Source organism: Manis pentadactyla, chromosome 3 (assembly GCF_030020395.1).
Source record: "Manis pentadactyla isolate mManPen7 chromosome 3, mManPen7.hap1, whole genome shotgun sequence".
NCBI lineage: Eukaryota > Metazoa > Chordata > Mammalia > Pholidota > Manidae > Manis > Manis pentadactyla.
In genome coordinates, this window is record NC_080021.1 from 512,072 (window position 1) to 533,041 (window position 20,970).

Below are 20,970 nucleotides of genomic sequence, written 5' to 3' on the forward strand. Positions count from 1 at the left end.
CCATCTGTCCCCAAGGGCCTCTTCCTGGCGTCTCACCTGCCCTCTCCCTGCAGCTGCCCTCAGTGCCCCAGATAGGAAAGGGACCTCCCATCTAACTGCCTCCCAGCCCAGGGACTGGATTTGCACCCAAGGGTGTCACGCATTCACCACACAACTCAACATGGGCCAAGTGAGACCTATGTGCTCTCCTCCATCCCTGCTCCAGGCGCAGCCAGTTGGGAAGCCAGGACTTCCTCCTTGAGCCCTGCTTCAGGCTGTATGTCCTGCTGCCCACCCACCCAGCCAACTCACGGTGTCCATGCTGCCAGGGAAGTGGGTGGTACAGGAAGAGGACCAAAGAAGAGACATACTTTCCTGTCTTCCTTAGGAAAGGCTTCTTTTCCTGGATGGGGCCACCCTGGAGCCCTGTGCCCATGTTTCTTTGTCCAGCCCCATCCCACCCCTAAAAATTCGGGGTTCACCAAGGAGGTGCAGCCCCTTACTCTTCCTAATTGTTACTGAATGTTTGTCAGTCTGGGCCCCAAGACCAGAAACTACAGCAGACACCCAGCCCACTGGTGGGCACTGCATCTGCAGGAAAGTCTCCTTCTCTAGAAGCCACCTTGACCGCTCCCCAGGGCTGGGTCCCCTGTCCTGCACAGATGACCAGCGCAGGTGAACAAAAAGGCAAGGGTCGGGGTTGGGGTACACACACAGTATGTGCACAGCCTCTGAGCACTCAGGCTGTCTCACAGCTTTATTAAGGCCTGCAGAGAGGAAGGGGCCCAGCCCCACAGGCAGCAGTAGCAAGTCCAGAGGGCCCCAGGGACGCCCCAGGGCCCCAGACCCCGTCAGTCCTCCAGCACGGAGCCTCAGGAGTACTCGTGGGTGAACTTGGCGTGAAACTGGCTCAGCTTCTCCAGCAGGGGCCGCAGCTTTTCCATGGGGGGCAGAATGGTCATCCTAAAAGGGAGACGGGTAGTAAGCCAAGGGAGTGGGGGCCGGAAGGGGGTTGCGCATGGGCTGGGTCTCACCGGAAATGGTAGGTGCCTTCCCGCTGCCCGAAGCCGCTTCCTGGCACCACGCAGATGCCGGTCTCCTCCAGAAGGCGTATGCAGAAGAACATGTCAGGAGCCATGCCCAGCTCCTGCGGGCAGGGCAGGGTGGTCAGGGCGGCTCAGGCCCGGGCCGTCGGACCCCCGCCCGCCCCCTTGGGCGCAGACCTGAGCACGCTGCACGGCACGCGGGGGCAGCTGCACGCGCGGGAAGGAGTACATGGCTCCCTGCACCGGGTTGCAGCGGATGCCAGGACTCTCGTTGAAGACCTGTTCCGTGAGCTTGGCCTTGGCCGCCAGGTTGGCCAGCACCGCCTGCTTCTCCTGCGGCCGCGGAGGGAGGGCTGGTCAGGCGGGGCCGAGAGCGCAGCAGCCCCCAGCCCCGGACCCCTCGGCCCCTCCCGCTCACCGCCTGGAACTGCGCATAGGAGGGGTCAGACGGTGCAGGTGGGCTGACCACCGTGTGGAGCAGGACCTGGCCCGGCACCGGCGGGCACAGCCGCACGCTCATCAGTTTCTGCATCTGCTGCTGGACCGCGGCGTCCATGTTCACCACCTCCACGTAGCCGCCACGAAACCCGCACCTGCCAGGCGAGGGCGGGCGTCGAGGTAGGGCCGGGAAGGGGAATCTAGGCCGTGGCTGGGGTCCGCGAGCCCTGCCCGCCCGGCGCGCACGCACTCGCCCATGTAGCCTTTGGAGACCGAGTGGAAGGAGGCAAGCTCCTGCTGTGCCGCGTAGGGCGGCCCCATCTCCGTGAGCACCTTCTTGAACGAGTGGAACTGCGAGCCCTCGGCGTACACGTTGTCCTGATACACCTGGAGGGGCGAACGACGTCACCCACTGCTGCCCCCTCTCCCCACCCCCATGCGCGCCCCTGCCAGCACCTCATCAGCCATCAGGAAGAGCCTCTCTTCGAAGGCGAAGCGAATCACGGCCTCGATGCACTCGCGGGTCTGCACCTGCCCTGGGGCGCAGGGGATGGGGCACGGCCGGGGTCAGCGGAAGGCGCGCATCGCTACCTGCGCGCACCGCGGTGGCGGCGAGCTGACCCCGGCGTGGCAGGGTGGGGGCGCGAGGCGGGGCGGCGGGGGGCGGGGCGCACCGGTGGGGTTGCCGGGGTTGATAACGCAGAGCGCGCGCGGGCGGCAGTGGTCGCGAGCCTGGTGCAGCGCGCGCCGCAGCTCGGCCACATCGAGCGCCCAGGCGCGCTCCTCGTCCAGGTAGTAGTCCACCTGCACGGCGCCGAGCTCGGCCAGCGTGGCGGAGTAGAGCGGGTACTGAGGGATGGGGATGAGCACGCCCGTGCGCGCGCGACCCTCGCCGGCCACCAGCAACCTCAGCACGGTCTGTGGGCGGGATTGGAGGCGGTTGGCGGGGCCAGGACGAGTGCGGCACGACCAGCGGCGCACAGAGAACCGCGGTGTCGTCCGGCCCGGCCCCAGCCTACCACGATGGCGTCGCTCGCCCCGGTGGACAGAAAGATGTTGTCGGGGTCCGCGGGAATGCCCCCGTCGCGGCGCTCGATGTACCGCGCCACATCCTCGCGGATCAGCCGGACGCCGGAACTGACGCTGTAGGACCCTGGGCCGCGGGCGGGGCGGAAGGGAGGGAGGACACGTGAGGTCCCCGCGCCGCCCTCCGGAAGAGACCCGCCCCTTCCAGCGGGCTGGTCCCTTCTCCCCAGGGCCTCGCTCCTCCCCGAGGCCTGGGCCGGTTCTGGCGCCGGCACTTACCCAGGCTGTGGCCCCCGCAGGCCTGCAAGATGCGCTCCGCCCTTCTCTTGGCATCCTCGGGGAAATCGGGGCTGTTGAGAAGGTCTGGGTGGACGCAGAGCGCCAGGACCTGAGGGGAGGAGGGAATGCCGAGGCCAGGGCACGAGGGCTGACCGGGGAGGGGCGCCAGGGCAGTGCCAAGCCTCACCTGGCGCAGGAATGTGATGGGCTTCTGCCCCATGGCCTGAGCATCCCCGATGTTGGCGCGGATGACCTCAGTGAAGGGCTTCTTTACGCCCTGGGAGGAAGGGGCAGGTGGGCCTTATCACTCCCCTGTGACCCTGGGCATGGGGCCGCCTCGGGGGCCCAGGTGAGGCTGGAGAGCACCGTGGGGCCCAGGACCTTACCTGTCGGAGCTCCTGCTCCAGTTCCAGGGCGCGCAGCACAATGGGGCCGCGCACTGCATATTCCACTCTCTGAATACACGGGTTCATAGTATCCAGTGTCAGCACCTTCTCCTGCAGTCCATTCACAGCAGCAGGGCTGTGGCCACCTGCCCTCAAGGCCATGACCCTGCTCGGACCAGGCAGTAGCGAGGCTCAGGAGGTGGCAGGGTACAGAAGAGGGAGGAGGGGCGCCGGGTCCAGGCTTCTGCAGAGCAGCGTGGGGACGGGGGAGTCTGGGTTCGGGGCTGGAGGTGCGAGGGCACTTTCTCTGCTGCAGCCTGCTGGCCCCACTGAAAGGGACAGAAAAGGCTAGAGAGGTGGTTGGGGTTGCCATCCCGCCCCACCCATCTGGGCACAGTTCTGCCCCAGGGAGGCAGAGGGAGTGGGTGAGGAGGCAGGCGGGGCTTGGGGCAAGGCCCAGTGCCGCCCAGTGTCCCCATGACAGGGGAGCAAGAGACCCACGGAGCGGGTAGGGACAGACATAAGGTTTAAGAAGCCCTGAGGACCAGGGCCTGGGGGAGGGGAGGTGGGCTGAGCACCCTGAAGGCAGAGCGGCGGGACAGCTCTGAGGGAGAACAGAGCCTGAGGCCCCTGAAGGTCTACCCCAGAAGCCCTTGGCTGGGGCCTAAACCTCTTGGGACCCCCACCTTTGCTCGGGCCAGCAGCCTGTCTCCCAGGTAACTGACCCAGGCCTGGGGAATCCTGGGGGTGTCGCAGGAGGGGAGCAAGGCACAGGGCCCCTCCTGGGCTGGTGGCCACGTCCTAGCCGGCTGGAGGCTGCAAGAGCCCTGTGCTTGGACCTTGGCCCCCAGTCGGTGGTGCCGAGGCCAGAGTCTCTGGACTGGGGTACGGGGGTTGGGCCCTTGAGGGCCCTCCACGGCACTGGGCTGTTGTCCCGCCCTTTCACCATGCCAGCCTGGAGCTGCCCTTGGGGCCACACCACAGACAGGGTGACTAAGCGCCCCTTCCCTGCTGTTCCTGACTGGTGGAGAGAGTGGAAGGCAAGCGGTGATAAGCCCTCAGGGCCCCACCTACCAGGCCCTGCAAGGAACTGATAGGCCATGCCCAAGGCTGCCCAACAGCAGGCATCTTAGCCTGAGGGTCGAGGAGTCAGCCCTCCACCTGGGCTGCAGGCTGCTGGTCGGCCCGAGGGGACCTGGGCTCCCGCTACCCTTGCTGGAGAGGAAGCAGCCGGAGCCCCAGCAGCTGGCCTGTCTCACCTTGCACCTCTTGACTCTGCTGCCGCCTCGTCCCCCCCGGGGAAAAGGCCTGCCCCTCTGGCTCTGGGGCACAGTTGATATGAGCCTGACCCCAGAACGAGCCAGCCCCCGCCCCCCTGGCAGCAGGGCCTAAGTGGAGTCGTGGTAACAGGTGGACCTTGGGCAGTGCCCCGCCCCACACACTAAATTTAACCAGCAGCTGACCCCAGCCTTCCCTCGGCGCTGCCGACACCCCTCCAACCAGATGCTCGGGTGGGCAGGCCCCGTGCACACTGGGCCAACCGGGTCCCAGGCAGGTAGGCAGTGGCCCAGGCCCATGCCACCCAGCAACTGCCGTGAACAGATGAGCTGGCAGCGCCCTCAGCCCTACCACGTGAGGACCCTGAGGGGCCCCTCCCTGTCACCCTGACCCACCATGCCCAACCAGCTCAGAGCCTCCTAACTGGCCAACTGCTGGCCCCCTTTGCCAACCCAGGCGGAAGCTGGCAGCCAGGCCCCAGGATCAGGGCTGCATGCCAGGAACAGGCGGCCCGCCCCCATCGCCACCCCCACGGAGGTTCTGAGGCTTCGGGCCAGTGTGTCCTCCTGGCTCTGGCCCAACAGCCTTGTGGAAAACACTCCCCCTTTCCCAGCCAGGATCCCTGCCCCCCAAGGAGTGTCCTTGCAAACTCCCTGCTGTCCTCAGGAAAACACAGAGTCACAGAGGGGCAGCCAAGAGGCTGGGGGGGCCACAATCCCACACAGGGGCTGGGCTGCCATGAGCGAGCCCCGGCCTGCACCTCCGGGCTTCAGGCAGGTGCTCGCAAGGACAGACACCCCAGGACCGGCAACATGACAGCTCCCCACCGCGGGGATGGTGGCCCGGCCGACAGACAACAAGGCAGGTGGCAGAACAGCCCTTTATCAACAGTCAGCATGAACTGGTCTCGCAGCCAAGCCGCTCAGGTATGGCTTCTGCCACATGTTCATCCCTGAGCCAGGATGAGAAGCTGACTGCCCACCCACAGCAGTACCAGGACACATGTGGGGTCCCCAGAGCAGGGGCTTGAGGCAGCCTGTGGCAGACCTCGTGGTCCTGTGTGGCTCATGCCTCACGTGAGCCGGCAGCATGGCCTCCTCTCTGGGGGAGTCTCCTCCGGAGGAGCTGCGAGCTTGAGCAGGGGTGGGTCTCCGCCAGCCCTGGGGCTGCTCTCTGGCTGGGGGGTCTCAGTGTCCACAGGCTGGCCGGTCTCAGGTGAGGGACGATGCAGCTTAGCAGCAGCTCGCTGGCGCTTGAGATCCGCCAGGGTGTGGTAGGCCTTAGCCCGGGCCAGGGCTTCGGGGACGGTGCTCTCCAGGGGGCCCAGCTGGTAGGAAACACTGCGATCCGGCCGCTTGGAGTACAGGTGCCACCCCAGGGGGGCCCCCACTCTGCCATTGTGTGGCCGAGCCACCTCAGGGTCCTCCTCCTGTTGGGGGAGTACAGGCCCCAGAGGCCATCAGGAGGGCCCTCTCTGGCCTCGGGCCCTGGGCTGCACGGTAGTCAAGGGACACACGAGGGTGGGGGCAGTGGCTGAGCACTATGGGGCAACAGCCCAGGAAGCGGGTGAAGGGCCGGTGCAGCGGAGACATGCGCCCCCCAGTGCGTGCAGAGCCCCAGCCCACCTCCGCGGGCGGCGGGCCCAGCTCCGTGTCAGTTTGGCCGTCCGCATCCTCCTCCGGGGGCTCGGGGCTGGTGGGTGGCGGCTGCTGCCACACGATGGCCTCCTGGGCATGCTCCCTGCGGTACAGGCTGGTGCGCTGGCTCAAGCTCACCCTTCTCACCACCTTCCTGGGGAAGGGCAGAGAGGGTGGGAGGAAGGGCGCTGCCTGCCCTGAGCTCCTACAGGCACCTGGGCCTGCCAGCCAACGTCAGCAGGGCAGGCGATGCCAGGGGCAGAGCCGGTAGGACAGGCCAAGCCTGAAGGTTGGAGGTGGGGCAGCCAGCAGGGCGGGGCACAGCTAGAGGGGCTGAGGGTGGGGCAGCCAGCAGGGCCCTGGGCAGCCCACTTGGAGCTCACCCGCGGCTCCCCGCACTGGACGTGCGGCGGCGCAGCAGAGAGCGCTGGCGGCCCTGGGCACGCAGGAGTGCGTCATGCTTGTGCTTCAGCTCCAGCAGCTTGGCCCGCACTTCCTCATCCCCGCACACGTCTGAGGAGAAATGGGTGGGGCCACGGACACTTTCCTAACCTATCCCCTCCACCGGGCGCAGGCAGCCCCCAGCTCACCGAGAGGCGTCTCATCCATCAGGGACTTCCCGTCCAGGTCCGCCCCGTGGGCCACGAGCATCTCCACCAGGTGCACCTGTGGGCCAGGGGCCTGGGCTGCTGAAGGCTCGGAAGCCACGGGCCACCTGCACCCCGGCTATCCCCACCCCCACTCACCTGGCCCCAGTAGGCGGCAACGTGCAGGGGCTCCCAGCCATCGCGGTCCTTGGCACTGAGACTGGCCCGGTGTTCCAAAAGCAGGGCAGCCACCTCGCTGAACCCATTGGCGGCAGCGATGTGTAGCTGCGGGCAAACCACCCGGCCCTGAGTCCCAGGCCCAGTGCCTCTCCAGCAGCAGCGGCCTCCCCTGCCTGCACCCCAGGGGCCCCATCCTCACCAGCGTGGCCCCATGGTCCTGGGGTGCATCGAGGTCAGCCCCTGCTCGCAGAAGGCTCCGGATGTCGTCCAGCATGTGCAGCTCTGGCAAGGCCCGGGCCCCCTCGATGCTGTCCTGGGTAATGCCTGCAGGGCAGCAGGCTCAGAACTGGCAGCCCTGGCACCACCCCTGGTGGGTGATGGGGTTGCGCTCACCACGGTTGGCCATGGCTGTCTCTAGGCAGTCCAGCGTTTGCTCGTCCTCACACAGGTCATAGGGCATGTTCCCATCAGCGTTGACCGCCAGGAGGTCAGCACCACTACAGGGAGGATGAGTGGGGTGTTGCTGGCCACAGGGCCTTCTCTTCCTCCCACCCAGGGAAACCCCCAGTCCCCTCTCAGAGGCCCTCAGCCTAGGGCTGCCCTTCAGGACAGCGTGGGGCTGATGCGGAGGAGGCCCAGCCTGATGCCCTTGGACCTGTCTAGCTGCCCCTCAGCCCTGGGCTGTTCTCATGCCAGGCAGGCCACCCTGCAGTCTCCACCAGTGTCTGAGCTCCTCATTCCTGCCCCCATGACCATGCACAGTAGGCCCACCTGCCAGGAGTGGGTGCTGGGACTCTGAGGGGCCCCAGAGATCAGGGCTGAGGCATGAGCACAGCAGGGGTAATGGGGGCCAGAGGGGGCTGAAGGCGAGCCTAGAACACAAGGGTGGGTGCCCGCTGTGGAGGAGTGGAGTGGGGCTAGGGGCTGCCTGTGCATACCCCCCAGCTGCCCCGAATGCTGCATACCCACCCCAACCACTCTAAGGCATTTATGTGAGGTGGGGGGACTGCCACCCACCTGCATGCCCACCATCCACACCTGGACCACTCCAAGGACAGATAGAGACCCTGACCATGTGTCCTACTAGTAGGGTCAGAGGGGAGAGGCCATGGAGAGGACCCCTGGTTCCTCGTGAAGCCAATGGTCCTCCATGTTTACCAAGGTGGCTGCTCAGGAGCCCTGCCCTGGTCCTCCTTGTTAAAGGCCCCACCTATGCCCAGGTACCCTGTCCTTCTTGTTGGTTCCACCCTCACTGCTGATCAGAATGGCATTTCTCTGAGCTGGAGGTCAAGGCCTGCCCTCGAGGAGCTCCAAAACGCCTCATGGCACTAGACAGGACACACCCGGGCAAGGAGCCTGGCAGGCAGGAGGCCACACTGCCCCGAGCACATGCCCTGATCTCCAGCCAGCAAAGTGAGGTGGGTACACAAGAGGCTAAAAGGCCAAGTGCACTTCCCGCGCAGGACACACCTGGGCTGTGTCTCTCAGGATGAACTGCCATCTTCAAGGAAGGCCCTGCCCGCCCTGGGTCCCAGCTACCACTCTCCCCAAAAAAGATGCCCACTCTGGCCACACTTGCTCCCAGCAGGCCCTACCGGGTAATGAGCAGCTCCACCAAATGCAGGTGGCCACAGGTGGCTGCAGCATGCAGGGGTGTCCAGCACTCGCTGTCACAGGCGTTGACTGTGGCCCCGGCCTCCAGGAGCTGCTGCGCCATCTCCCGGAAGTCATCGATGCAGCTCTGCGGACCACGCAGCCTGAGCTCCAGAGCCTGGGCCTGAGATCCCTGCCGCTCCCAGCCGCCCCCAGCACGCTGACCTGGTGCAGGGCCGTCAGGCCATCCTCATTGCACAGGTCAGGGCTGGCCCCACTCTCGAGGAACTGACGGACTGCAAGAAGTGGGGAGGTGTGGTCAGGATGCAGGGATAAAGTTTCCGCCACAGCCAGCACTGTCCTGGTCAAGTCCCGGTGCCTAAGGGTACGGGGCTGACCACCAGGCTGCATCCAGGAGAGCAGGAAATGGCGAGGGAGCGGCAGTACAGGAACAGGAGGACCGCCAGAACTCAGGGGCCAGGCACACACAGCAGGCCCTGCTCCCAGCCCCGGGGGGACCCATCCCTCCCAAAGAGGCCCTCCTGTTGGGGGGAGGTCCCCACTGGGCTCCAAATGCTCCCATTCTCGCCCAGGTGCTGGCACCCCCTCAGCAGGCCCCCTGCCCCCTGCAGTGTGAACCCAGTGTCCCCAACCTGCCCCTCCAGGACCTCCCCAGGAGAACGACCGACCCCTGTCCACGCCTCTTCAACCTCCCATGTGGGCCCAGGTTCTCACCAAGGCCACCTGGGACCTTCCTGTGGCCCGGCCTTCCCAGGCTGTGCTCAGCAGGCAGCAGGGGCGCACCCTCCTTCGCACACTCCCCTGTGCCCTGGCCTGGGGAACACCCACCACGCCCCCACCTGCCCTGCCTGCAGGCACTGCTCACCCCATGCACCCAGGCCTGTCACTGCGTCTGGGAGGTTCTGATGGAGAAGTGGCACGAGGGGATGGGTGGGCATCAAGGGGGCCAGCCTGTGTGGGGAGCCCAGTTTCCTGAGCACTAACCTGCTGAGGTGGGCATCACTGTCCAACCTTACAGAGTTGGGAACCCAGGACCCACACAGTGGTCAGCCTTCCCCTGTGCATCGCCCAGCACCCTGGTAAGAGGCAACAAAGCCTGCAGGCCACCCCCAGTCCACCTGAGCCCAGCCCCTGGAACTTCTCCAGCTCCTGTGGGCCTGTGCCGTGCTCCTGCCTGCCCCCCATCAGCATCCCCTCTACAGCAGGACCCTGTATGCACTGCCTGCCACTTGGGGCCTATGGCTGAGGAAGCCAGGCCAGACCCCAGGCCTCTGTAAGAAGGGGCTGCTCCCTTGGGAGGTCTCAAGACACCTGCACCAGGGGACAGGGCTGCCAGCCGTGCACTGCCCTGGGATGCAGCCACACTCACCTTCCTCCAGGTCATTTCGGGCAGCAGCTTCCAGAAGGGTGACACTGGGAGGGAAGAGGACCCGCTTCCGTGGCACGCCACCCACTACCTCCTTCCGTGGCCTTTCCCTGTGGTTCTTCTCAGCCTGGGCCCACATCTTCACCTGCTGGGCGCGTCGCTTCTGGGCATGCTTCAGCCGCTCCTGTGTGCTCATCCGGCCCACCACAGGCATCTCTGCCAGCAGCTCTAGGTGCTCGGCCATGGTGGGGGCTGCCTACCAGGGGGGCTGCCCGGGACACCAGGTGAGGGAGTACGGGGTCTAGGCTGGGCCTGAAGGGTGGGGCAGCTCGCTGGACTGGTGCCCTTGGGGGCATCCCCTCCCTAAAGGTCAGTGCCCTCCGCCCCTGGCAAGGCTGGGTCAAGAGGCCCCACACTGTGACCAGGCCCAGGCAGCCCTGAAGGGCAGGAGCCCCATGCAGAAAGGACAGTGTAGAGAAGGTGCCTGTGGCTCACCTCCCAGGAGCCCTGGCACCTCAGCCCCTCAATGGGCAGGGCCTCACTCCTTCTTGGGGTCAGGGTGCACAGCCTATGGGAAGCAGCCTGGGACCCGGGCAGCTCAGTCCAGGGTCTGAAGCTAATTACCCAGATAACAAAGTTGCAGCTTCCTGGCACCTTGCCGAGGGGAAAGAGAGAACAGGGCAATGGGCAGAGGCCCCTGGGACCCTAGAAGCCCCCCTCACCTTCAGGCCTCAGGAGCTTGAGGGACCCTGGGAGCAGCCATGGCCTGGTCTGGTCCCCCCTCCCCTGTCCTGTCCATTTTCCAGGGTTGGTGCATTGGTGCTAAGGATCAGGTGTAGCCGGAGGGCGGGTTCCGTGGCCAAAGAGGCCAGGGCAGGGCATGTGCTCAGTCCTGGGGTCCTGGACCTCAGTGCCTGGGGCTCAGACTCTACAAGCAGCAGCCAGGGCACTGAAGACAGCAGGCCTGGCCACTGTGTCTTCAGGAGGACCTCTCCTTCAGAGGAGATGCTGATCAAGCAACAGGAAGCAGGCAGCTCCCACTGGCCTGTAGAGGAACAGGAAACACCTCAAGGCTGGCTCCCAGGGGTGGAGCAGGTGGGCAGGGGCGACCAGGGCCCTGCCCCGTGTGAGCCCCACCCTCTGCCTGCAGGGAGCCCTGCTAGTCCACAGTGCTGGCAGAGGCTTGGTCTGCCCAACTCTGGCTGACAAATCAGCGTCTCCACAAAGGGCCGTCCAGGCTGGCAGCAGCCCTCCCCAGGAAGCTGCCCTCAGAACCAGGGGCTGGCCCCTGCGGGGTGCTCCCTGCAGCATCCCGAGGTCCTGGTTCCCACAGCACTGCTGACCTGTTCGCCTCCAGGCTGGGTCAGGCAAGGTCACCGGACCTCCTCGGACACCCCCAGAGCCGCTGCAAGGACTGGGAAGATACAGCCTTACTTTGGACAGGTCCTGCCTCCTGAGCCTCGGGCCTCCCCCCTCAGCTTCTGAGGGCCGAGAGCACAGCCTGTCCTGACCAGCACACCCCAGCTCCTCACCAGTCAGCACCTGGGCTTCCTCCTCGCCAGGCTCCCTAGCCCAGGCCCGTCAATGCCCCGGCCACACTGGGCTGCAGTAAAAGCCCCTGTCATGCAGACAAAAGCACAGGAGGCCTGCCGAGCTTGAGATCTATCGGGCGGACAGGCAGGCGGGCGGCCCAGCTGGGGCACTACCCCTCAGGAGGCCCTGGCTGTACTCTACCACAGGTGCCCACCAGGAGTCCCAATTTTCACTCAGCCAGGCCCTGTGGTCATCTAGACACAGACCCAGACTTGTACTTGGACGTCTTAGTGAGTGCGCCCTTCCTTCTGGAAGGAAACTGACTCGGGCCACATCAAATCGGCCCTGCTTGGGGACAGCCAGTGTACCTGGGAGCCCGCCTTTTACAAGTCTGACCTGCTCTGGACTTTGCTCCAGTGGGGTCCTCCCTGAAAACCTGGGGATGGGACAGGGGACCAGGAGGCCCCAGTGAAGAGCTTTCTAGGCAGCATTCCTGCTCTGGGCAGCCTGCTCCCAGCTGGCCACCTATGCAAACTGCCAGGGCACACATGAGCTGCCCAGACTTCCCGTCTGGGGAGCCTGAGCCCAGCTTTGCCCTCTGAAAGACAGCTCCCCCGTAATGAGACAGGCCAGGAGCCAGGTCCTACAGGCAGACCGCCAGCTCCCCATCCACGAGGGTGGGGGTGGGTCCCAGACCATACCTGCGGCACGGCACAGACCTCGCCCCCACGGCAGCCCTCTCCGTGCACTGACCGCTCACAGTTCCTGCCCCTCATGCTCCTCCACCAGCTGGCAAATTGCCCTCATACACACATGGCTACAGGGTGGGACCTCCACCTCTCTGCCACCATCTGGGCCTGCCAGGGAGCTGACCCTAACAGCCTACCCTCTACCAGGCCCCCAGTCTCCAGCCATGGGAAAGGAACCCCTGTTATTCTCCCACAGGGAGGAGGATCCCCCAAGGGCCAAGGCTCCCCAGCAGAGTGGGCTCCTAGAGTTTCAGGGACTGGCTTCAACTCCCCAAGATGGGTGCTGACTGCACAGCCACACCTGATCTTCCTCAGGTTGATGGGGTTTAGGAGATGCCATCCACCTCGTCATTTTATAGAAGAGATTCTGATGCCTACATTCTACAGAAAACAACCTAAAACAGCAACCAGCTTTTCAAACTGAGTACATGCTACCCTTGGCTTACGCACCCTGAAGGCCATCTGTGAAAGTCCACCACACAGCAGGACCCAGAGCCTCAACACGCCTCTCCACCGGCCCTGCCCTCTGGCTGCAGCGGGAAGAGAGGGACCCCAGTGCCCTGGGCAGTGCACAGAGAAGAAGCCAGTGTCCTGGCCTGGGCTGTGGCAGCTCACGAGGGTCCTCAGCCCCCGGCTCTAGTGGGTCCGCCTTCCGGAGGCCCCGGTCTCCTCTGGGTGCCGTAGCAGCCCCTCGCTGGAGGCTGCCTCGGGGCAGTCTCCGTCACCGCGGGCAGCCCTGACTGCCTCTTCTGTACCCAAGCTGATCCTGAGGGGGCCCAGGGAGGCCCAGAGACCTGCTGCAGGGGGCACCGCCATCTGGCAGAGCCTCCGTTGAGGGGGCGCTACAGTGTCTTGTGCCCGGCTCCTCCCAGGCTGAGCCTTGAACTTCCAAGCCCCCAGCCCCCTGGATCTTCCTGTTGCCCCCCAGAGCCTCACTCAGTCACCTCCTCCCAGCCACTCAGCCCAGGAACAGTCCACCAGAGCTAGAAGACTTGCCCTTTGGCTGAGCCAGGAAGGACAAGGCGTTCAGTGGAGTCTGTCCGAATGGCCACCACACCACACCCAGAACAAGGCGGGCTGAGCAGGGCAGCTCTGCCTTGGTGCACGAATCTGCCCCAAGCCTCCCTGGAATATCAAACAGATAACCTGGCAGTTTTTCCCAGGTCTTGGCTCCGTGCCCAAGCAAGCTGCATGGAGTGTGGAACTGAGGTCAGGACAGACCCCAGGAAGGACCGCAGCAACTATGCAGTACTGGACACCTGGCCCTGGGGACAGGAACCCATGCCCAGATCCCATCCAGGCCCGGACAGAGCCATGCTGGCCTGAGGGTCTCAGCAGCCTTCCATAATGCCTGCCACAGCTCTCCGCCAGTAGGTCCCATCATTACCCCCATTTTCCATATGGGGAAGCTGAGGCCATACCTGGACCTGGGTCCTGTGACCCACTTCACAACACTACCTCTCATGTCCACCTCAGCATCTGTGTGAGAATCAGAGATGGTGTGGCAGAAGCCCAGAGCCTGCGAGGAGCGGTGAGTTCCACCTCCTCACCCAGAGAGGCCATGCCATGTTCAGAGAGGGAGGAAGGGATGAAGGGGTCTCAGAGGAATGCTGAGGGGGAGGGGATGGAGGCTGGGGAGCCCCCCTGTATCAGACCCAGGGCACATCTTTCCCCTGCTTCTGGGGCTGTAGGTTCTATCCTGCTTGGCTTGTTGGAGTGGGTTGCTGCAACTTGCAATCCAAAGACTGCTTTATCTGTTGTCTGTCCACAATAGTGAAAGCTGGGCAGCTGGGTGCCCCTCACCCTGGGAAAATGATGTGTGCATTACCATCCTGCACAGCAGCAAGATGAGGCCATCTATCTGCCAAGGGCCAGGGCTGTGAGTCGGTCACCAAAAGCCCAGGGTGGAGGTGACACTGCCCTAGCTGCAGACAGGTGTTGAGGATGGATACAGATGCTTGTTTCTTTGCACAAACAGAGAGGGCATGAGGGCAAGGACTGTGACCTGAGATCATGGGGCAGCAAGGACACCCAGCCCCCACCCGGCTTGGCTCCCCTTGGACGACTCCAGTCCCCCCACGGCTCCAAGCCAGGGAGGCTTCCTGGGCTGGCCCTGTGTCTCATCCTGTCTCTTCCAGTAGAGGGCGTGGCCCCTGCTGTCTCCTCAGCCACACCTGGACCCTGCAACAGGACCCTGGGTGTCTGTGAAGGGCTGAGGAGGCAAGGCCAGGCGCAGTCAGGGAGCACGACCAGCTGAGGCCCAGGGGCCCTGTGGCCAGCACCGTCCAGTCAGGGAGGAGCTAGATGCCCAGAGATCCTCAGACATGCCAAGTGCAGGACGAGACCATGAAGAGCAGCCCCGCCTGCCCCAGGAGGGCAGGCAATGTGTCCCGATGGGCACTCCGCTGTGTGCGTGCTCTGGTCACTTGGCCAGCACACCTCCCTCCTGGCTTCCTGCTCTACCTAGCTCTGCTCTTGGGGTGGGGACAGGGGATAGGTGGGGACAGCAGAGGAACAGGATGTGCATCAGTGGTGGGGCACAGGGGACCCTGGGGGCAGTTCTGTGCCCAGACAAGCGAGGAGGCGGCCCCGCTGTAAGCCCATGGCAGGGCCTCTCCTGCTCCCCACAGGCTCTGAACAGAGCTTGAGAGCTGGCAGTGGGGCAGGGTGGGCTGAGGAGGTATGGCGGCGAGGACAGGGAGGCTGGGGCCAAGCACTGCCACAGGCGGACAGGCAGCCCTCCCCATGGGCACAGAGACCATGGGAGGACACTGGGATGCTGCCACAAGCACCCTCACCTCTGTGACACCATGTGAACACACAGCGCTGTTGCCAGGGCACACCCCTTGCCACCCGGTCCCCCAGCGCCCCCATCAGCTCCTGGCTGCGGCGGCCCTTGTGACACAGAGCATTTGCCCATAAAAGGGGCCTCACTCAATAGGCCTGGAGAGGAAGCCTCTCCTGCACTACCAAGGCAAGAGCAGGAAGAAGTAGTGTTTGCTCGGTGAAAAAAAGGAAAAATAAAACCTGCATATGATATGCTACCTCTTGTATAGAAAATAAATAGAAATAAAAACATTTGTATCTACATTAGAAACATAACAAAAACAGACAAGACATGATGAACAGAGGTCACGAGCAGGGTGAAGAAGAGAGGCAGCTGGGTGGGGGACAAGTGCTCTGGGTCATTTCTGCTGTTTGACTTTGAGAACACGTGAAGATAAACCTGTTCAAAACAACTTTAAGCTGTTGGGGGACGGCAGGTGGGAGCGCACCTGCTGGTTGCCAGGTGGGCCTGAAAGGACAGGGCTACAGATAGCAGCGTGGGCGGCTCCTGGGGCGTCTTCTGTGTCTGGCCGAGGAGCTGGTCTCTGCCCATTAGGTGGTGGGAGCCGCTTTCAGACAAATCTGGGGGTGGGGTGTAAAGAGGTTGCAGGAGAGAGGCTGGGACCTGCACAACCACCCAGAGGGTCCTGGACAGGACAGGACAGGGGTGACAAGATGAGAGTAGACAGGGTGTCAGATGTCAGGGGAGGGGCACACACAGGAAGGCAAGCCCTGAGACTAGCTGCGGGGTTTAAGGCATCCATGGATGCCTTAGCATGTCACCAAGCAGTGTCCAGGGAAGGCTGGGGCCAGGCCGCCCAGGAGAGCACATCCAGAGCGAGCAGCCAGCAGAGGTGCAGATGGGAGGCCCACGCAGCCCCAGAATGAAGCTTGCTCCAAGGATCAGGCAGCCGCCTGGAAAGCTACAGGGTCCCACTCCTAAAGGATGTGCCAAGGCAACCGTGGATGCCTTAAACCCCACAGCTAGCCTAAGATATTGCCCTGCAGGCGGGGCGATGCGGGTGACCTTTCTCAAAAGAACAACACACCTTTTTTTATTTTTAAAAGAAAAGGAATTAGATGACCACTGCTGACTCAGCAACAGTCCCTGTGGAGGGAAGAGCCCCTGTGGGTGAGGATGTGGGGACCCATCTCCTGAGAGCCTCGGCTCAAGCGGGACGGGGACAAGAGACGGGCTTAACCAGAGAGGCAGCACAGACGAGGGGGCTCCAGCCTGTGCTCTCCAGCCCCCAATCCTGAAACCCTCCCCTGGAGGCAGTCACCAGCAACCCCCACCCCCCCACCCCCATCCTCAACCCCATCACGCTGGTCTTCACTGAGCTGAACCCGGCTCCCCTGCCCCCTGCTCCTGTCCAGCCAGTCTTCTCTGGGGGCTGCTTTCTCTCTCCCAACCTGGGCCCCCTGGCCTTGAAGTGGGGCACCCACAGCCTGTTCCTCACGGAGTGAGGCAGCCCCCTCCCTGCTATCTGAGTCCCAGCCGCCAGGAGCCATCAGCTGCACCACCGGCCCTCCCCACCCCTGCTGTGGGCGTTGCCCTCCCTCCTGTGTCAGGTCTGAATTCCTGCTGGACTCTGTATTCTCCCGGACCACCCTTCAACTCCCTGCCCCTCAGTCTTGACCCCTTCTTCCTGACAATGACCTCATTATCTGCCCCAGTTATGCCCCCCACCCTGTCACCACCACTACTCCTCCCCACGCCCACCCTGGCACTTCAATGCACCACCAGCCCCCCGGCCGCCACCCCTTCTCCCAGGTTGTCCTGCAACCCTGACTCCAGCACCCCAGAGCCCCCAAGCAGGGCGCTGTGGGGGCTCCGCTTCAAGCCACGAGCAGTCATCAGCACTCTACGGCCCTCCTGCCGCACTGCTTGGTGGAAAACCCCAGCCCAGCATGCCACCTGACTGGCTGTACCAACAGGGCTGCTGACTGAGGACCACACTCAGACAAGCAGGCCCCACCGATGGCCCTAATGCTTCCAGAATCTTCCAGCTTCCTTGCCCCTTCTCCTTCATCCTCACACTCAGCTGCGGATATCTTTTCTGAGAAGACAGAAGCCATAAGAAAAGGGCAGCCACTCCTCAAACAACCCATGTGCCTGCCACTGAACCCACCTGCCAAATGCTCCATCCCACAGCACAGACCCGTGCCCTCCTGTGCCCCGGCCCCTCCAGGACCCCTCTCTCCCTCCTCCAGACCCTTCCCATCAGCATGGCGATTATCTCAACCTATTTCAAAACAAACAGCAAACCCTACTGGGTGAGACAAGGGTGTCTGCTGTCACTAGTTCTATTCATACTGTACTAAAGGTTCTAGGCAATGCAATTGGCAAGAAAAGGAAATAAAAGGAATAAGGATAGGAAGGGTAGAAAAACCTCATTATTTACAAATGACATATTATGTGGTAAAAACCTGAAATAGCCTATAGAAAAACTATTAGAAGTAATATAAAAATGGAGCACATTAAATACAAGGTTAATGTATAAAAATATATTTATAAATGCCAGTAACAATCAGAAAATGAAAAATTATTAATTATACCATTTATTATAATACAGTATCCAAAAGCATCAGTGTCTAAAACTAAATCTAACAAAAATGTGCAAGACCTCTGCACAGAAAGCCACAGAACCCTAGTCGGGGATGAGAGACGACTGGGCGCACGGCAAGCACATCAAGCTCCTGGGTCCAAAGGCTCAGAACTGCAAAGGTGCGATTTCTCCCAAATATCCATCTTACATTCAATGCAATCCCAGTAGTTGCATTTGAAACTCACAAATTAATTCCCTGTTTTATATAAAATGCAAAAGGCCAAGAATAGGGCACTCCTAGAAAAGCACAAACACTGGGCACAGGTGACCCTTGAATAGCACAGGTTTGAATTGCACAGTCATCTTTTCTCTAGCTTTACTGTAAGAATACAGTACATAATACATACACAAAACATGTGTTAGTCAACTGTATGTTATCAGTAAGGCTTCTTGTCAACAGTATTAACTACTCTTAGTAAAGTCTTGGGGGAGTCAGCAGTTATACGTGACCTCCTGCCTGATGGTGCAGGAGGATCAGTACTCCTAATCCCTAAACTGGTCAAGGTCAACTGCACTCACACTATTAGACATCAAGATCTGTTATGAAGTTTGGTAAGTAAGACCCTGAGGTATTACCATGGAAGAGAATAAAGTCCAGAAACAAACTCACGTATGTGTGACACTCAATTTATGACACTACAGAGCAGTAGAAAAGCAGTTTTTTAATAAATGATGCTGGGTCAGATAGCCACATGTAAAAAAATCTTCTCTTGATCCCCCAGCCGGGAGCATATTGGGACATCTGAATGGAAAGGGTGAAGCAAAACAACTTCTACAAAGATGACACCAAAAGCACAGTCCATAAACGACAAATTAGAACTAATTGAAATTAAGAGTTTTTCTCTGCTAAAGACCCTGTGAAGAAAGCAAAAAGACTGTATGTAGTACATATTTGTAAACTAGAGCCCCAACCAAAACTTCTGCCCAGCAAACATAGAGAACCCTCAAAACTCAGGGTTTAGAAGAAAATAATCTAATTAGAAAATGGACAAAAGACATGAATAGACATTTCACTGAAGAGGATGTACAGCTGGCAAAAAAGCCCATGAAAAGATGCTCAACAGTGTTAGCCATTAGGAAAATGCAAACTATTCCACAGTGAGAGACCACTGCACACCCATCAGAATGGCAAGGACCTGAAGAAAATAGGTCTCACACACAGATGGCAGGAAAGTACATGGTACAGCCAGTCTGGAAAACAGTTTGGCAGTTTCTTTAAAAAGCTGACACATGTTTACAATACGATGCAGCAGCTGCATTCTTGGACATTCATCCCAGAGAAATGAAAGTTCAAGTTCACATAAAAACCTACACATGAATTTCACAGCAATTTTATTCATAATAGCCCCAAACTGGAAACAGCCCAAATGTCATTCAATGGGTGAATGGTTAACTAAACTCTGGTACACTCACACAATGGAACACTCCTTGGCAAAAAAAAAAAAGGAAACAATTATGGACACGTGCACCCTGGGTGGCTCTCATCTCTAACAGTCACACATGGTGTGACTCCATTTAGACAACATTCTTGAAACGGTAACAGTTTAGGCATGGGGGGCAGGGCCCTTCTAAGACCCTGCTGCCCCGAGGAGGTGGCCATTCCTTGCCATGGAGCTGTTCTACACCCTGACTGCAGTGGTCACACAAATCTGTATGTGTGATAAGACCACTTGTGCACACACACTCACGTGCATGGAAAACTGAAATCTGAAAAGGTCAGTGGAGTGTGTCAATGTCAATGTCCCAGAAGAGATTCTGTACTACAGTTATAGACCTCCAGGGGGCTGGGGCATTTTGCAAGGGGTCTCTCTAAATGATTTCTTATAACTGTTATGTGAATCTACAATGATCTCAAAGTTTAAAAATCCAAAGAGTGAAAAGGCAAGCCATAGAGTGGGAAATGGTACTGGCAATACACAGCAATTGACATGAAAAGAACTACTCAACAGCACAAGGAAATGGGTCAAAGAATAGCCACTTCACATCAATAAACACACAGGAAGGCACTCCACGTCCTCTGTCACCAGGGAAACACATGAAACTCTACACACACTAGTGCAGTCCCAATGTGACAGAGGCCAGGTGACGGGGAAGGTGTAGAGCCACAGGGACCACCTCGTACTGCCATGGGGCTGTCCGCAGACCCCATGTCCTCCACTGTTCATCCCACTTCAGGTGCTGCCCCCACAGGAATGTGTTGAGATCCTTAACTGAACCTGTTCCAGGGGACACTGCTATGGAGGGCATTCTCAGAACAACTGGCCAACTGGGTCCTGGGCTGTGTACCCAAGTGGTGATGTCAGGCTCCTTGAGGCTCTGCTCTGTGCTCATGACGCAGGCACTAATGGAGACCCACCAGGATCACTCGGGAGTAGAACAGGTCAGCTGTCACATGACCATTGCCTGGCACAGCGTCAGAACGTTGTTTCAGAGACGAGCCCTATCAGGCTGGTGGGATGACTATTCTGCTTATAGAAGAGGGCAGAGGGAGAGGGGTGCCCACCCAGCTCCTCAGGGCCACATCTCTCTGTCCTTTCTCTTCTTTTTTTTTGTATATATAAGGTGAAGGATGTATTAACTAACTTTACTATGATAAACATTTCATAATATATACATGTGTCATAACATTTACACCTTAAACTTATACAATGTTATTTGTCTTTTTAATCTCAAGAAAGCTGGAAAAAAGTTCTAAATTTTGATTAAGTCCAAGGTATCATTTTTTTTCCTGTTATGATTAGTATTTTTGTGTCCTTACTGCGAAATATATTATCTATTCCAAGGACACAAAGATATTCTTTTATAATTTTTCTATTCCATATGGTTTTAGCTTTTATATTTAGGGCTGTGATTCAAATCAAATTATTTTTTGCATATGGTATGAAGGCCAGGGTCAATGTTCACTGTTTCTAGACAGTAACTTGACACATTTAAAGAAACACCTCCATTATTAATTCAATAAAAATTTTTTGATAAAATTTGATACCTGGGGCCAGGTAAAATTAAATATGGGGCCATGAGAGGTGAGACAGAGGCTTCCTCCTAAGACCACATATAATACGAAAATATAATTAATACGACTAATCCTGAAAGAGCAACAGGAAAGAGGGCTGCACCAAACTGCACACACCTGGAGAAAAGAATAAACCTCACCGAATAGGGTGACGTACCAAAGCTGTGGCCCGGCAGGACCCGAGCCCCTCCCCCACCCCAGCTCACCAGCAGGAGGAAGAGAAACCGAGCAGGGAGGGAGTGGAGGCCTGGGGCTACTGAATACCTAGCTCCAGAGACCTGCTGTGGGAGCACAAACCTACATTTCATGGTGCTTTCATGATACTCTTGTGATTAGGGGGTTGGAAAGCTAAGGCAGGCAGAATTCCTGGAGAGACTGAGATTCCAGCCACTTGTGGAAAGCAGGGATCCATGTCCGGCTGCTC

General features: G+C 60.0%; 2 protein-coding genes and 2 long non-coding RNA genes across 11 annotated transcripts in view; 2 read left to right on the plus strand and 2 right to left on the minus strand.

The window, feature by feature from the left end:
• Positions 1 to 711: 711 nt before the first annotated feature.
• Positions 712 to 3,977, minus strand: GPT (glutamic--pyruvic transaminase). Its single transcript, XM_036923072.2, has 12 exons — positions 3,841 to 3,977; positions 3,155 to 3,483; positions 2,956 to 3,045; positions 2,769 to 2,877; positions 2,483 to 2,616; positions 2,138 to 2,381; positions 1,920 to 1,999; positions 1,714 to 1,850; positions 1,444 to 1,618; positions 1,203 to 1,358; positions 1,014 to 1,126; positions 712 to 942 (listed from the first exon to the last, which is right to left on the minus strand). The coding sequence occupies exons 2-12, from the start codon at positions 3,314 to 3,316 to the stop codon at positions 852 to 854; spliced, it is 1,491 nt and encodes a 496-aa protein (XP_036778967.2). The 5' UTR covers positions 3,317 to 3,483; positions 3,841 to 3,977; the 3' UTR covers positions 712 to 851.
• LOC118931015 (uncharacterized) lies at positions 3,744 to 20,404 on the plus strand. 7 transcript variants are annotated; one of them, XR_008996084.1, is made up of 4 exons: positions 3,744 to 3,870; positions 4,610 to 5,358; positions 12,429 to 12,762; positions 12,799 to 14,838. It is a non-coding gene; the product is annotated as an uncharacterized LOC118931015 (long non-coding RNA). The 7 variants fall into 7 exon arrangements; XR_008996083.1 differs by having other exon boundaries at positions 4,613 to 5,358; XR_008996080.1 differs by lacking the exon at positions 3,744 to 3,870 and adding an exon at positions 18,256 to 20,404 and having other exon boundaries at positions 4,118 to 5,358; positions 12,799 to 13,629.
• PPP1R16A (protein phosphatase 1 regulatory subunit 16A) overlaps positions 5,299 to 20,970 on the minus strand; it is a 35,757-nt gene continuing 20,085 nt past the window's right edge. Inside the window, exons 2-12 of one of the 2 annotated variants that reach the window (XM_057497611.1) lie at positions 10,539 to 10,861; positions 9,820 to 10,084; positions 8,655 to 8,725; positions 8,432 to 8,577; positions 7,230 to 7,333; positions 7,036 to 7,160; positions 6,816 to 6,941; positions 6,660 to 6,735; positions 6,453 to 6,582; positions 6,058 to 6,223; positions 5,299 to 5,861 (exon numbers count right to left, since the gene is read on the minus strand). In XM_057497611.1, coding sequence (XP_057353594.1) covers positions 5,505 to 5,861; positions 6,058 to 6,223; positions 6,453 to 6,582; positions 6,660 to 6,735; positions 6,816 to 6,941; positions 7,036 to 7,160; positions 7,230 to 7,333; positions 8,432 to 8,577; positions 8,655 to 8,725; positions 9,820 to 10,060 — 1,542 coding nt within the window. In that variant the 5' untranslated portion in view covers positions 10,061 to 10,084; positions 10,539 to 10,861 and the 3' untranslated portion in view covers positions 5,299 to 5,504. Of the gene's footprint in view, positions 5,862 to 6,057; positions 6,224 to 6,452; positions 6,583 to 6,659; positions 6,736 to 6,815; positions 6,942 to 7,035; positions 7,161 to 7,229; positions 7,334 to 8,431; positions 8,578 to 8,654; positions 8,726 to 9,819; positions 10,862 to 20,970 lie in introns of both variants that reach the window. The other variant, XM_036923070.2, reaches the window with a different exon arrangement.
• On the plus strand, positions 8,551 to 9,964 carry LOC130682785 (uncharacterized). Its single transcript, XR_008996085.1, has 3 exons — positions 8,551 to 8,690; positions 9,305 to 9,442; positions 9,830 to 9,964. It is a non-coding gene; the product is annotated as an uncharacterized LOC130682785 (long non-coding RNA).